General features: G+C 34.6%; 1 protein-coding gene across 1 annotated transcript; it reads left to right on the top strand.

Annotated features, from left to right (window-relative positions):
* The first annotated feature begins 1587 nt into the window (after positions 1-1587).
* Positions 1588-12430, top strand: rce1a (Ras converting CAAX endopeptidase 1a). Its single transcript, XM_073837321.1, has 8 exons — positions 1588-1887; positions 2667-2769; positions 2974-3057; positions 3262-3340; positions 3588-3755; positions 7033-7104; positions 7201-7263; positions 8122-12430. Exons 1-8 carry the CDS (start codon positions 1724-1726, stop codon positions 8346-8348), a joined length of 960 nt encoding a protein of 319 aa, XP_073693422.1. The 5' UTR covers positions 1588-1723; the 3' UTR covers positions 8349-12430.
* The last annotated feature ends 5145 nt before the right edge of the window (positions 12431-17575 follow it).

Here is a 17575-nt window from a genome sequence, read left to right as displayed (position 1 = left end):
GGAAATCAAAAAATATAGAGCTGTGGAAAAAAAATATGAATCAAAAGTCTGTTTTTCTTAGTTTGGGTTAGTTTAACATTATCAAATAATTGTGAATTCTATCCTCTAATTGAATGAATACAAATAATAATATAAAAAAAGTTAACAATGGGATGATATTCCTCTATTACTAATTGTTTCAAAGAGTAATGAGGGTGAAAAGCCCGTAATAGTCCCTTGAATAGATATCCGACGGATATAGATAAACTACCAGTCAAACGTTTTTTGAACAGTAGAGTTTAATGTTTTTTAAAGAAGTCTCTTCTGCTCACCAAGCCTGCATTTATTTGATCCAAAATACAGCAAAAACAGTAATATTGTGAATTACTATTTAAAATAACTACTTTCTTTTTGAATATATTTTAAAATGTAATTTATTTCTGTGATCAAAGCTAAATTTTCAGCATCATTACTCCAGTCTTCAGTGTCACATGATCCTTCAGGAATTATTCTAAAATGCTGATTTGCTGCTCAAGAAACATTTGTGTTATTATTATAAATATTTAAAACAGGTAAGTGTTGTTTCAGGATTCTTTGTTGAATAGAAAGATCCAAAGATTAGCATTTATCTGAAATAAAAAGCTTTTGTAACATTATATATACTCAATTCAAAAGCTTTGATTCAGTAATGTTTTTTTTTTTTTGTTGTTGTTAAAGAAATGATAGAAATGAATACTTTTATTTAGCAAGGATACTTTAAATTGATAAAAGCATTTATAATGTTACAAAATATTTTTATTTCAGATTCTGTATTTATTTCTATTCATCAAAAAACTTGAAAAAAATACTCAGCTGTTTTCAACATAATAATTATAAATGTTTTTGAGCAGTAAATCAGAATATTAGAATGATTTCAAGAATGATCTTGACTGGAGTAAAGATGCTAAAATTCAGCTTTGAAAGTACATGAATAAATTACATTTTAAAATATATTCAAATAGAAAACAGTTATTTTAAATTGTAAAACTATTTCATTTTTTTACTGTTTTTGCTGTGCTTTGGATCAAATAAATGCAGGCTTTGTGAGCAGAAGAGACTTTAAAAAAACATTTAAAATCCTTATTTGACTGGTAGTGTAGATAGATTAAAATTAATATGTAGGCTATCTAATATGTATTCACATGAGAATCAAAATCTATCTATCTATCTATCTATCTATCTATCTATCTATCTATCTATCTATCTATCTATCTATCTATCTATCTATCTATCTATCCATCTATCTATCTATCTATCAATCATCTATCTATAATTTTGCAAGCAAATGTAAATAAGAAAAGGGTTAGATAAATATAAATGTAATTTATTGCACAGTGGGGAGAACTTATTGCAGCCATAAGCTGCAGCCATATTGTAATGGTTGTACAGCGTCTCAATGGGCCGTTAAGTGTTTTAGAAATTGATCGTCATTTTTCTTCTCTCCATTCAACATACAGTGTGCATCATCATCAGCTGTCATGAGTTGTGAATGGAAATATGGGCCGGTAGGACCGTCTCTCGTTGATGGCGTCATTCTGTGGCGCCAAAACAGTCTCCTCTCAGCTTCATCAGAGTAGTACCTCCATTGTGGACATACACACTTATCTAGGACGAAAACAAAATCACACGTGTGGTGTTTAATGTGTCAGCCACACCTGCAGTTTTTTAGCGCGTCTAGTGGTTTTTAGCTCCTGTCTGTCTCGCCATGAACGACGACGATGATTTGAAGTCAAGTTTTCATTCAGGTCAACTCCATGCTAATGTGGCGTCTGTTCCTGATGGACTTTGCTGGGTGTCAATTCTCTCCTGTCTACTGCTGGCGTGCTCCTATGTTGGAAGTTTATACGTTTGGAAAAGCGATTTACCAAGGTATTGTACGTAGTCTTTGGCTGTGTGACAACCTAGTGAGCTCCCTAGCTAGACAGCATTTTGGAGCATTATAACGTCGCTTACAGTATACTGTTTGAATGTAATGTTCGAAAACATTGTTTCAAACGATTAGGGAACCGAATATATTGTTCTAAATGTCTTTCTAATGTAGTTCTAATCTAATATTTAAATGTAGCTTGGATCGAACGTTCAGTAAAAATACTATTCGAATCAAATGTTTTAAAATGCTTTTCAAATTGAATGTTAAAAATATTAATCGAATGGAACGTTTGGTGCTGTTTTTCAGAACAACAGCTTTCCCACTTTTTTAAATGAACAACATGAAGTGCAAGAAATATAACATTAGTACAGTGATAAAAGCTAATAATTATTTAAATCTTAAAAATGTTAAATTAAAATAATGTTAAAGTAAAAGCAATCACTTATTTAATTATATTTTTATATATATTATTCATATTTTGTTGAAGCAGCCCTAGTGTCAAACCTATTTGATTACTTATGTTTGTCTTGTCTTTTGTAAAATAAACTGGTGGTAGGATGCATACATAATATAATGCATTATAATGTCAGGAGTGTCAAACACAGCCCTCTTAAACACACCTGGTCCAGCTTATCAAGTCCTTCAGGCTTAATTGAAAAATACATGGTTTGTGTGTTGGAGCTGGGTTGGAACTAAACTATGCAGGGCTGTGCCCTCCAGGAACTGCACTATTTATAATGCACTGATTGTTTGTTTGTGTGGTTGTTTGTACTATCAGGGATCATCCTGCAGTGATAAAGCGGCGCTTCACCAGTGTACTGATTGTATCCGCTCTGTCTCCAGTGTTTGTGTGGGCATGGAAAGATTTCACAGGCATCCAGGTTAGTTTACTGCCACACAAATGTTTAATCTTTACTGTTGTTTGCTGTATGTGTGTACAATACATATTTAACACATTTGATATGTGGTCTTAGATCTCACTGCATCATACAATTTTGCTGTGAAACATTTTGTAGTTTGTCTTTGCCATTGTGTTTACCAGAAAAATCCAGACTTACTCAGATTTGCTTTGATTTCTCCTATAGCCTGGTCCCTCATTACTGGCCCTTATGGGGATCCGATTTGAGGGTCTTATTCCTGCTATCATTCTTCCGCTGCTATTGACCATGGTAATTAAATGACAAAATCTGTACTTGGGTGTTTTTTTTTTAGATAATAGAAAACAAGTGATTAACTTCAGCCTACAGCAACATATTATCAAAATTGAAGATTCTGAGAGACTTTCAGATTGTAGAAGAGTCTTTCCGTTGGACACCTGATCTGATGTGTTTGTGTGTTGTATTTAATTATTTTATGACTCTGTTTTCTGTCAGGTGCTATTTCTGGGTCCTCTGATCCAGCTAGCCATGGATTGCCCCTGGGGTTTCATTGATGGGATGAAAGTTGTAGTCGGTAAGCAGCCTTTTCCCCTTCAGACGATTTCTCCAGTGAATGTCTCTAATTATAAAGCTATTCTGGGATTTAAATAACCTGTTAGTGAGGTGTCATGATGCTAAACTACTATAGACAACAATAAGTGTCAGCCAAACCAATTCTGTTTTGGTGAATTGCAATAAGCGATTAAGTTGCTGTAAAAGAATGAGATTGGCTTCAGTGTCAGTGTTAATGTAAATGTGATTGGTCTGTTATGTTGTTGCAGACCCTTGCTTCTGGTCGCTGTGTCTGAGTGACATGCGCTGGCTGAGGAACCAGGTTGTGGCTCCATTAACAGAGGAGTTGGTATTTCGGGCATGCATGCTTCCCATGCTAGTACCCTGTGCTGGCCCGTCCACCGCAATTTTTACGTGTCCACTCTTCTTTGGTGTTGGTGAGTGGTGACGTACCATTTGCTTTGATACAAGTTGGGGTAAATTCATTAATTATTTGTTTTCACACCTTCATACCTTTCTTACTTTAAGTCCTGAAGTCAACAGTAAATCAGAACTGACTATTTACATTCTTTATGCACGTTAACTATTCATCCGTGCATGTTATTCCAAAGTCTTGTTTCTTTTCATCAAATGTTATAATTTGTTTTGCCTTTGAAACAACTTGGCTTTTTGGCCAATGTTGTGCAGATTTTTAACCATGTTCTAATGATAATAAATTTGGAGTAATTTAAATGAGTGATCCCTTCCAAACTAGGATCATATACGGGCTTTTAAACAACCTTTGAGTTACAGCCTTTTGTCAGTCTCAGCAAACATACAACGCTCTGTGAAGCTGTGTGTGATGCTCATATGCAGACTTAATTCACAAATCTTTGCATACACATGGTTAATGTATAAGACCCATTGCTTTAGGCTACTTTTGGCAGAAAGTTTTTTGGCTCACATTTTTGATTTTGTCAGTATTTTTTTTTCTGAAGAAAGATAAACATAACAACTAAATAGTAAATACCACAGATGTATATTACTGAGTAATCCAGAATTTTGTAGAGGAGGGTCCAAATGGCAATATTCACCTAAGATTCAGAGCAAAAATGCAGGAATTGAAAATATTCTCAGAAAGATGGGATGTTATGTTATTACACAGATTGGTAAGTCTATTAGTAAAATGTAGTAAATCTTGCATTATATGCCAGTGGTGGCTTTTCAAATATGGCAAAAAGTACTTTTTTGTCTCCAATGTTTTGACCCTCCTCTGCAAAATAGTGGATTACAATATACATCTGTGACACTTAATATGTTGGCTTTCATCATCGTACATGTTTATCTTTCTTCAGAAAAAATATTTAAATCAAAAATTTGAGCCCGGGACCTCTGGTCTGCAATTTTTTTTACTTATATACTTCATAACTTAACCATCCAGGGGAGGTATGCCATTTTGATTAAACATTTCATGGTTAATGAATAACATAAATAACCAAAAATTAAAAAACATGAACAGAATTGAGACAAAGACAAGTTCACCAATAAAATGACAAAAAACAGAGCGAATCAATTATAAATCATGGATAATAAGCCAGATAAAATAAAACATTTATTTGAGTATGCAGACTATTCCAAAGTCTCAGAGCGGCTATGGCAAATGCTTGATCACCTTTAGACTTTTGTCTAAAGACTTACAGTATGGTGGTTGGTGGTCTATCAACAGATCAGAGAGGTAAAACCAATAAGAGCACTTTAAAATGAATTCTGTAGCCAATGTAAAGACAGTAGGACATGGGTAATTTGCTCACACTTTTGAGCTCCTGTTAGGACTCTGGCAGCCACATCTGAATCATCTAAAGGCGGTTTAAAGAAGATTAACTAATCTCCAAATAGAGAGATAACAATACAATAATCAAGCCTTTTTTTAAAGAAAGAAAGGACTTCATTTTTGCGAGGGTTCGCAACTGGTAGAAGCTTGACTTTACAACTTGGTTGACTTGTCTATCAAGCTTTTTTGCAATGTCCAATAACACACCCAGCTTTTTCACATACGGCCAAACATAAGGTGCCAGAACACCAAGATTTAACTTTTGGTAACCACAATCTCTGTTTTACATGGATGAATCATTCACAATAAGATCTCTAACATTTACAAGATCGATTGAATTTTCATTTAATGCCAAATAATGTAATAAAGGTTACTGCGATACTATAGCAAATACTAAAAACAGATTTGGAAAAAAGTATTAGGATACAAAATAAATAACCATTAACAGAATTGAGACAAAGACAAGGTCACAAATAAAATAGCAAAACATAGAGTGAATCAATTATAAATCATGGATAAGACAGATCAAATAAAAATGATTTTAACCTAGACTTAAATAAGAACTGCTCCCACACTATCCATTTTTAAGTAGGTAGACTATTCTATACTAAGCGTGGATTACTCTATTAAAATCAGTAAAAGAAAGAAACGACTTAATTTTTACCTGGGTTGACAACTGGTAAAAGCTTGACTTTACAGCTTGGTTGACTTCTCTATCGTGCTTTGACGCGCTGATCAATAACACACCCAGCTTTTTCAAATACGGCCTAACATAAGATGCCAAAACACCAAGATTTAACGTTTGGTATACTCTGGGTATCAATAGGGGTAAAAACCACAGTCTCTGTTTTACATGGATGAATCATTCACTATAAGATCTCTAAAGATCAATTGAATTTTAATTTAATGGCAACTAATGTAATAAGGGTTACTGCGATAATAGCAAATACTAAAAACAGATTTGAAAAGGAAGTATTATGACACTCTCCTGGGAAATTGTTGTTCATACTTGGCACTACCTAGATATCTTTAGTAACCGGAGCATGCCATACAGCTCTCTGAAATTGGCAGGAAATCAATCTGCTCAAGTCTTATTTGACAAAAAGAATCACACCTGTATGTGTTTGCATGACTGACCACTGAGCTGTACAAAATAAATAACCATTAACAGAACAGAGACAAAGGCAGGGTCACAAATAAAATAGCAAAACATAGAGCGAATCAATTATAAATCATGGATAAGCCAGATCAAATAAAAATTATTTTAACCTAGATTTAAAAATGGATGGTGTGGGAGCAGTTCTGATTTAAGTAGGTAGACTATTCTATAATAAGCATGGATTACTCTATTAACATTAGTAAAAGAAAGAAAGGACTTCATTTTTACCAAGGTTGACAACTGGTAGAAGCTTTGACACGCTGACCAATAACACATCCAGAATTTTCACATACGGCCAATTATAAGATGCCAAAACACCAAGATTTAAAGTATAAACGTATACTCTGGTATGCAGGTATGCATTTACAAGGTTTTTATTTCATGCCAACTAATGTAATAAAGGTTAGTGCGATAACAGCAAATAGTAAAAACAGATTTGAAGAAGAAGTGTTCGGATACTCTCCAAGGAAATTATTGTTGATACTTGGCACTACCTAGATATCTGGTAATTGGTAGCCTAAGCATTCCATACAGTTCACTCTACTCGATTTATATTTGACAAAAAGAGTCACACCTGTAATAATGTTTGCATGACTGACCACTAACGTGCTCAAAAAAACAAGACTGTTTATATTTTAATTTGCATAGCTTTTTTGGCCATTGTTGTAACTTTATTTCCATCATTGTGGAATAATCTCTCTCTCTCACTTTCTCTCTCTTTCTCTCTGTTTGCGTGTGACTGCAGCTCATTTTCACCATGTAATTGAGCTCCTGCGGTTCAGACAAGGCACTGTCTCAGGGATTTTCCTCTCTGCAGGTAATAGAGTCATTAGTTTACTGTCATCTTTAGTGCGAGGAGTGCCGCCTGTGAGACATAATTACTAATGTCTGTGTTTGTTTGTGTACTTTTCAGTGTTCCAGTTCTCCTACACTGCAGTATTTGGAGCTTATACAGCCTTTATATTCATCAGGACAGGTGCGTCCGATATTTTTCTATAATACTACTAATGCATACACTACTTCACAAGAGGACAAAAAATTATAAAATAAAATAAAAATTGCATTAAAAATGTTAATAGTAAGAAACCACTAAAATATTTTTGTATTTTGACTACTTTCATGAGAATGAAGCACATTGACTTTCCAATTCTTCCCAAGTCTTATGACTGCAATGCACAAAAAATTAACAGTACAGTAATTGTGGTATTGCCTTTCTTTTATTAAAAATATTAAGGTGTCCAGACATGAGGATGTTCTTAATGCAAATTAATGAGAATTGCAAACTTATAGTTTGTGTTACTAACAATGATATCAACTTGAGAAGGGATTATCCTGGGTGGGAAGTATGTGTGGTGTTGCCTTCATGCTGCTTTTATTAAAAATATCATGTGTCCAGACATGATGATGATTCATAATTTAATTGGATAACGTTTGCTTAAGAAAGCCTAGCAATAAAGTTTAAGTAGTTGAGGTTGAGGTTTTAAAGATTAAGTTTGAAGCTGTTTTAAATCATTTGAAAAGCTTTAAGGTTGAAGGTTTTAAGGCTATGTTTTTAGTTTGTGTTGCAGACAGTAATGATAATTAGGGAAGGAATTAAACTAAATTGTCATGGAAATAATATCACAATTCAACTAAAATAGTCTCTGTTTTCTTTGTGTAATATATTTTTTTATTTTTATTAAATGTAACCTGGAAATCTTACAGACAGACCTGACACTCTCGGAGGCTTTATATGTTTATTATCGCTCTGATTAAACTAGATTTGTAGCAAACAAACTGTAACGGCATACAAAGAAATAACTGCAATTATCTCTTTCTATGTGCGTGTCTCTAGGTCATTTGGTGGGTCCTGTGCTGTGCCATTCCTTTTGCAACTACATGGGTTTTCCAGCTCTCAGCACGGCCCTGGACCACCCATATCGACTCACGATTCTCTCCTTCTACGTGCTGGGGGTCGTTCTCTTCTTCCTCCTCATCTTCCCCATGACTGACCCGCTCTTCTATGGTTTGCCCACACCTGTCTGCACACTGACCTCTACACCTGGATCCATCTGCTCTTGATCCATCCATACATCCATCCCGCATTTCATCCATTCCTTCTCTCCAGCCATTTGAAAAGGAGTGGCTGTTTTGCTGCTGGTTTCACCAGGAGAGCGAGGGACTGCTGGAGAACAGGTATGAAAATTCGCAGCCTCTGTGAGGTGGTGCGTAGAAGAACTCAGTGGATGTAAAACATCCTCAGGTTGCACTGGCCATTCTTTTCACCATTCAGCCGCTGTTGTGTTATCAAGTGACTTAAGCTAAGAGCCAGGCCTACGTTTGATGAAGACAAGTTGATAATATGCGTCTGCATGTTTATATGATAATATTTCAGTGTGTTTATCATGAGATTGGTGCTGGGGATAAAGATTAGACACTATTACGGGTTTCCTAGGAAGATTTGTATGCTGAAATGTGCATTGCTAAAATGCTAGAATCCCTGTTTTTTGTTGTAATATTAGAGCCTCGCTCTCTCACATACTCTTACTTGAAATTGACATTTGTTTTCATAGACATTACAGTCTTGATTTTAATTAACTCATGATTTCATAGTCTAAAAATCACATTACTCAAGTCAGTAGGCTTAAATTTAAACTTAAATATGTCTTTAGGTACGCTTTTGGAGCAATAGACCTATTAAGAGTAACAAAATGTAGTGAGTGTAAGTTGAAAAACCCTGAACACAGCTTTATGTGTAGGTCTATATTACATTATGGCCTCATGCACAATGATTCAAATATGAGGTCTTTTTAAAGCATTGATCCATCCTGCCTCAGCCGTTTGCTAATTAGAAAAAAAAGAGGAAATACCAATTAGTGTTTATATTGTATAGTGGATATTCATTGATGGATTTTGACCAACGGTATTTCATTCATATTAATTGCAGAGCTAAAGACATTCTTTTTTTACATCAGTGTAGGAGTTTAATTTCTTGTTAATTTAGTATGGTAGCACTGAAGGATGTTGAGGTAAATTCTACGCATCTGCTTTAGTAATGGTCGAAATTCCAACATGTTATTAACCGCCTGCAACAACATCGAAACTACCTATATCGGAGAATTACACTTTGAGTTCTTTGGACGATATGTTTTACATTCTAAATCAAAATATTAAGCTTTTTATAAACCTTTTATATATTACAAATGATATGGGTCATGGCTTCATGAATTTTTATGCGGGTTCCTTCACCATGGAGTGTTAGTGAAAACTCATACCACTGATCTGCATGCTGCTACACTGGTGACATATGGATGTTCGAATGATGATTGATACAGAAACACCAAATACAACTCTCATAACAGCTTATAGGAATAGTTTACCCAAACGTCTGTAATCATTTACTCGTTCACGTCATTTCTTTCGAAAACTGCAAAAGGAGACATTAGGCAGAATGTTCATGTTGCTCTTTTCCATATAATTTCCATTAATTTATTGTAGCCCGTATGACGTATGTGCTATACAGTTGAAGTCAAAAGTTAACATGCACCTTCAATAATCTGCAAAATGTTATTTTACCAAAATAAGAGGGATCATACAAAATGCATGTAATTTTATTTAGTACTAGTATTTCACATAAAAGATGTTTACATATAGTCCACAAAAAAAATAGTAGTTGAATTTATAAAAATAACCCTGTTCAAAAGTTTACACACACTTGTTTCTTAATACTGTGTTGTTACTTGACTGAGCTGTTCATGAGTCCCTTGTTTGTCCTGAACAATTAAACTGCCCGCTGTTCTTTAGAAAAGTCGTTCAGGTCCCACGGATCCTTTGGTTTTTCGGCATTTTTGTCTATTTTAACCCTTTCCATCAATGACTATGATTTTGAGATCCATCTTTTCATGCTGAGAACTACTGAGGGACTCATATGCAACTATTACAATAGGTTCAAATGCTCTCTGATGCTTCAGAATGAAAAATTATGCATTGAAAGCCAGGGGTGAAAACTTTGGAGCATAAAAATGTGAAAAGTTTTTTACCCCCTGGCTCTGAAATGTTTTCTTTCTGAAGCATCAGTGAGTGTTTGAACCTTCTGCAATTGTTGCATATGAGATGGGTCTCAAAATCATGCAGTCATTGTTGGAAAGGGTTCAAATACACAAATGCTGAAAAAACAAATACTGCAGAAGAAGAAGTGCATGTAAACTTACGAACAGGGTCATTTTTATAAATTCAACTATTATTTTCTCTTGTGGACTATATGTAAATGTCTTATGTGAAATATCTTACTCAGGTCAGTACTAAATAAAAAATAACATGCATTTTGTATGATCCTTCTTATTGTGGTCAGATAATTAACATTTTGCAGAGTCTGTAAGGTGTATGCAAACTTTTGACTTCAACTGTATTTCTCATATGTGTGGTTTGAATATGCACCTATAAATTTAGCTCATCCAGAAATTTGCATAACATCTCCTTTGTGCTCCTAAAAAGAAAGAGAACAAAATGAGTGTGAGTACATTAAATTATTTTTCATTTTTATATGAACTATCCCTTTAAGTCAGCAAACAGAGGCTGCTTAGTGCAGAACATTTAATGTCATATAGTTGTATTTGGTTTCGATTCTCATTAATTAAAAAGCAGAGTATATAGAAAGAGTATATAGAACTATCATCTTTATTGCTTGTAATTTGTTAATTAATATATTGGCATGGCTTGCCCTCACATTCATTATGTGTTTAATAATAGGGTCATTTGTAGGCTTTTCTGTGTTGTGAGAGACCATGCAAAGTGAACCTTTTAAGCAATAGTCTCACAAACAGGAACAAATCAGGGATTTCCATCTACTGCCACATAAGAGGTTTGTTTTGGATGTTTCTTTTATTCATTCCCAAAATAATTTCTTATTTGGCTCGCTACAAAGAAAACAGTGATATGTATAACATCACTTGAACAGCCAAAGTTATGGTAAGAATTTATCGCAACTTGTTTGACTTACTGCAGTTAGCCTGGTTTACTAGTCTCTAGCGTTGAAAGAAGTGTGTGCCATAGTGTGTATGCGTTTACCCAATGAGAGGATGTTTTCTGTAAGCACTGTTTAAACTGTGACTGGCTACGCGGAATGCTGCTTTAGTTTAGTTGCTTTGTGGTTGTGGTCAACAGAGGGCGCCAGAGGACCTTTTTTGTGTGTTTGTGTATTTTCGCTGTTGTCATGATTAAGAAGCAGTCACCTCTGTGTTTTTATTAAGCAACTTTATCTGTATTGCTTTGCATATTTAATCCTGTTATTAGATAATTTAATTAATCTAAGATTAAATTATGCCCTGATATGCAAAGAACCTGTTGAAGAAAGTAGACTTTATTTTGCATCTGTGAAAATTCACTCATTGTTCTAGAATTGAGCTGAGATGGAGCTAGCTTAGTTTAGTGGTTAAACTGCACTGTGGGATGTTTGGATTAAATGCCATGTTTAATTGTGATAGTTTAGGGAAAGCTGAATGCACAGGTGCTCTGGCGAGGAGTCGAGGATAGGCTTCCTGTCAGCACTGTGATTGATAACTGATGTAATTTTTAGTAGGAGAATGTTTGTTTGTGTCAGGAGTTTGTTAGTTGTCACAGTCCAACACTCTTATCCTCACTTTCTTAATTTGTGAATTTACTGCGTTCAATTAGTATGCAATCATTTATAATCCCCTTTATGAGTTCACAGTTCTTTCTTTAATCTGGTTGTTTGCAAGCAAAACATGCACACCAGAGGTGGACTTGCGTTTGTAGATGCTTTGAACGTCATATTTACAGTTAGGAGGAGCAATAGACGTTTAAATCTATTTTTGCAAATGTGAAAAGTAGCTGAGCGCTGTTTTAGCTCATTGAAACATCACCTGAAGAGATGTAAAGTATTTGAGAATCTCTACACAGATGAATTGACTGATTGGTGATTACAAACAAGCCTGATGTTTATACTGAGAGCTATATTTTATAATCAAATCTATTTTGGTGACTCAGAGAATAATGTGCATGCTAGTTGTTTTTGACTAACGTGCAATGCAATTTTCTGTAATTCACTGATGGACAAATGTTTTATGACAATCTTTCTGGGGGTCTTTCAATCCACTCTGCAAAACTCTGCCCTTTGTAAATAAATTAAAGGTTCTTTAAACACCTCACTTGAAGTTGTGTTCTCTTTGTATATCTTTATTTCTGTATCTCTGCAAAAGGTGAAGTGTCTCATTTCTGCACCACCCAAGCAGAACGGTTTCCAAAACACTCCTGCCATTTTTTGGGCAAACAGGTAATCCTGCCTTACTCAACACAGGTTGGTTAGATATTTTTGATGACGTCTGAGAGCTTTTTGACCCTGCATAGAGAGCAATGTAATTGTAAATGTCAGTGACTGACGCTTGAATAAATTAGTTATTTTTTGCATATAAAAAGTACTCATAGTTCTCTAACATTATGGTTAAACGACTGATGTCACATGGACTATTTTAATGAGGTTTTTACTACCTTTCTGGGCCTTGAATGTGGTAGTTGTATTGCTGTCTATGCAAGGGTCAGAAAGCTCTTGGATTTCATCAAGTATATCTTAATTTGTGGTCCAAAGTGGAACAAAGGTCTTAGGAGTTTGGAACTATGATTTTTGGATGAACTATCTCTAGAACTTGTAATTGTCTTTGCATGTTAAACTAGTTTTTTTTGACAATGTTCAACACTTCAGCTTTGAGTGATATAGTTATGGAGGTTTATGTATATACAGCCTTCATACACCTTGCAGAATCTCCAAAATATTCATTGTTTTGCTAAAATAAGAGGGATCTTACAGAATGCATGTAATATTTCATTTAGTACAGACCTGAATAAAAATATTTCTCAAAAAAGATGTTTACATATAGTCTATAAGTTAAAATAATAGTTGTTTATAAAAATGACCCTGTTCAAAAGTTTACTTACACTTGATTCTTAATACTGTGTTGTTACCTGTATGATTTTTGTTTGTTTAGTGATAGTTGTTCATAAGTCCCTTGTTTGTCCTGAACAGTTAAACTGGCTGCTGTTATTCAGAAAAATCCTTCAGATCCCACAATTTCTTTTCTTTCTGTTTTACAGCATTTTTGTGTATTTGAACCCTTTCCAACTAAGAACAACTGAGGGACTCCTATGCAACTATTACAGAAGGTTCAAATGCTCACTGATGCTTCGGAAGGAAACACAATGCATTAAGAGCTAGAAAGGTGAAAACTTTTTGAATTTAAGATCAGGGTAAATTTAACTTATTTTGTTATCTGGGAAACATAAGTATCTCCTGTAGCTTCTGAAGGGCAGAACTAAATGAGGAAAAAAGAAGATATTTAGGCAAAATATGAAAACAAGTTTTCGTCTGTTTAAAAGTTTGCATCCCTGGCTCTTAATGCAGTTTTTCCTTCTGGAGCTTCAGTGAGCATTTAAATCTTCTTTGATAGTTGCATGCTAGTCCCTCGGTAGTCCTCAGTGTGAAGAGATGGATCTCAAGATCATACAGTCATTGTTGGAAAGGGTTCAAATACACAAAAATGCTGAAAAAACAGAATTTGTGGGACCTGAAGGATTTTTCTGAAGAATAGCTGGAAGTTTAACTGTTCAGGACAAACAAGGGACTCATGAACAACCATCACTAAACACAAAAGCACAGCTGTGGATCTTTCAGGTTTCAAGACAGTGTTAAGAATCAAGTGTATGTAAACTTTTGAACTGGGTCATTTCTATAAACTCAACTATTTTCTCTTGTAGACTATATGTAAACATCTTTTATGTGAAATGTCTTATTCAGGTCAGTACTAAATAATACATAACATGCATTTTGTATGATCTCTCTTATTTTGGTAAAATAATTAACATTTTGCAGATTGTGCAACGTGTATGTAAACTTTTGACCTCAACTGTATGTTTAACGTGGAATTTTTTTTTATATGTTTCTACAGAATATAGAAATATAGAATTTTGTATCGAATCTACAAAATATAACAAACTTAAGTTCTTTTCTATTTGTTCCAAATTGTGTTACCAGTGTTTGACCACCAGGGAGAGGTGTTATTATAATGATTTTACATTCAGGCATATGTAAGATATGTTTGTATTGAACATTCTTGTTCCTTGTTCCTGTTCCACCCTAATTTTTCTTCATTTCAGTACAAGTGACAGCTCATCGCATGAGACATTTTTTGAGCGTTGACAAAACTGGGCCAAAAAACACTTGGAGACTGACAGTGCTATTGTGGTCTCTTGTTCAGCCACAGGAGAGATGTCAAGACATGTATCTATTCGCCCCACTCTTTTAGATTTTTTGAATGTGTGATGTTTTGGAGGTTGGATTTATAGAATCATTCTATGCAGGCCTGGCATTCTTTACAAGTGGGTGTATGGATAACTGTTAACGCTGAATCATGTTATCTCATCTGTGATGATTCATTTTCTTCATTACAGGTCTACTCAACATCTGAAAATGGGGTTGGTATGAGTCTCATGTTTTTGAAACAATCTTTTATGCTTACCAAGAATTCATTTGATGACTGAGTTAGTTAAAAGGTATTACAATTTAAAACGTTTCTGTTGTAATATAATGTGATGGCAAAGCAAAAATTTCAGCATCCTTACTCCAGTTTTCAGTGTCACATGATCCTTCAGAATCATCCTAATATGCTGATTTACTGCTTAAGAAGCATTTATTATTACTACATTTTGTCTGGACTTTTTAATATGCTTTTTTATTTGTGTTTTGGTGAATAGCGAGTTTAAAAGAACCACCTTTATTATAAATAGAAATATTTTGTAACACCACAAATGTGACCTTGGACCACAAAACCAGTCTTAAGTCGCTGGGGTATATTTGTAGCAATAGCCAAAAATACATTGCATGGGTCAAAATTATTGATTTTTCTTTTATGCCAAAAATCATTAGGAAATTAAGTAAAGATCTGTTCCATGAAGATTTTTTGTAAAATTCCTACTATAAATATATCAATGTAATTTTTAATTAGTAATATGCATTAAGAACTTAATTTGGACAACTTTAAAGGTGATTTTCTCAATATTTTGATTTTTTTGCACCCTCAGATTCCAGATTTTCAAATAGATGTATCTCGGCCAAATATTATCCTATCCCAACAAACCATATATCAATAGAAAGTTTATTTACTGAGCTTTCATGTGATGTATACATCTCAGTTTTGTAAAATTTAACCTTATGACTGGTTTTGTGGTCCAGGGTCACAAATGGCTTTACTGTCACTTTCAAATAATTTAATGCACCTTGACCATTGCTGAATGAAAGTATTAATTTCTATAAAAAAAGAAAAACTTTTTTTTTATGACATTGAAAAGATAGCAGGAGGTCTTTTCTTTTGCTTCACTGTTATGTATCTGTTCTATGCTTTGCTTTCTCTTTGTCGCTCTGTTTTCAATCTCTTTTGGGCATCTGTCTTTTTCAAAAGCTTGGCCAAAGCTTTTGAATGGAGAGTTGTAAAAACTGCTGTAACTAAAGAGTAAAACTCCATCCATTGCATGAATTCTCATAAAAGCTTCTCTCAGTCAAATCTTAATTTAATCCAAATGAATGCGAGTGCTTATCTTGATGACGAGTAAAGCCGTTTTTGCTTTTTTCATGCTTGATTTAACCCGGTGAGAGTGCATTGTTGACATGAAATATCAATACAAACAAATGAGCTGAAGAACGCAATGTTTGTTATTAATATCGACCTGTTGGATGTAGAAAACCCTGCAGGTGCCCTTGCAGGGAAGAAACTAGTGATGATTCATTTGGATAGATGAACAAACATCAGGGTTTTCTGGCTTCGATAGATTTATGTTGCAAGTTTTCATTTGTTTGTCTTTATTCAGGTAGATTTTTGGGGGCATGAAAAGAGTAGTAATTTGTTTTGTTGCTGGGTGGTTGTTTATGGGCTCAAGTCAAAAGAGCCTGTATGTAAGTCTATGGATTTGTCCAAAATATCATACTTGATGTTCTTGTGCCGAGCTTGCACTGATGTGGCCTTCACAATGGACTATTACTTGTAAATGTAGCATTATGCCACCAAAGTGGGGACTCTTAATATGTGGCCATTTTCATACATGGACCATTACTGATCCAATTTTATAGGTAGTTTTTGGCCGCTTTTGTCCACCATACAAAATTTGTATTTGCTGAAAGTAACAGTAGAGTTCTCCTACAATTTCAGTCATGTCCATTGCATAAACACTGTGCATTAGGTGTTTTCATGGACAAAGCAAAGAAAAGCGGAGCATTTCTTTACCTGTGTTTTGCATGCCTGACATTAGTTGCATTATATAAGTCTCTTTGGAAATCCGAGCACGTTAGACTATGTGGCTGTAATACTGTAAGCGGTGAAATTGTCAGATGCATTATTCAACATTTTGGCAGCAATGAATATGTTGCTGATAATTGCACAGAAAGGAACATTTGGCATATTCATATTCTCTTATGTGATGCTATTCATCACACGGGAGAAAGTATGTAAATTCATGTATGTAAATATCACACCTGGCCCTTGTTATTAAAAAGCTGGGTATTACTGGGATCACATTCCTTCAGTTCCTTCATTGGAATATATTTAAATTAATAAAATACGGAGAGGGATTACTTTGATTTTTCAAAAAAAAAAAAAAAAAAGAGAAATAATCTGATGGAAAATCAGAATTGTCTTGAGGCCCTCATAGAAACCTCTTGATCACTTTAACAGTAAAACTATTCCAACAGGAATGCAGCTCCAAATGTCTTTCACCAGGTTTATACGGCTATACACCGTCTGTTCATATTTTATATTTTCTTGCTTTCTCTGTCTCATGCTCTTATTTGTACTCTGTTTATTATAACTGTCTATATGTAGTTCAATGGAAGCAGAGGCTCATGCAAACTCACTAGTTATATTCTACTGCAGTGCTGAGGGTTGTAGAATTGCCTTTACTGTTACTCAAAATTAAAACTCCACTTTGCAGTCTGCATTTTGTACTTTTTTTTGGTAACTTTCTCTAAATTCTTTGCAAGGAAGGACCTTATTGATTCAGCGGTTCATGCAGTGGTTGTAGAAGGAGGCAGTGAAGGCTGGAGCGTTGTCCTGCGGTGACCTTTCAGCAAACCTGTCTCTAGGGTGAAGGTCTGACTACAGAGAGGATCCGCTCAGCTGTAAAGGACATTACCATTGCTAAACTCACAGGTGTGTCTGGTGTATAAACTTCAAGAGTTTTATTTTATTTATTTTTTTGAGTGTGCATTTTCGCAGAAAAACACTTGGGTTTGCCAATGCATGAAATAACAG

The sequence above is a fragment of the Garra rufa genome, chromosome 3 (genome assembly GCF_049309525.1).
Source record: "Garra rufa chromosome 3, GarRuf1.0, whole genome shotgun sequence".
Lineage (NCBI taxonomy): Eukaryota > Metazoa > Chordata > Actinopteri > Cypriniformes > Cyprinidae > Garra > Garra rufa.
Note: the sequence above shows the minus strand (reverse complement) of the source record. Positions and strands in the feature narration are given on the sequence as shown.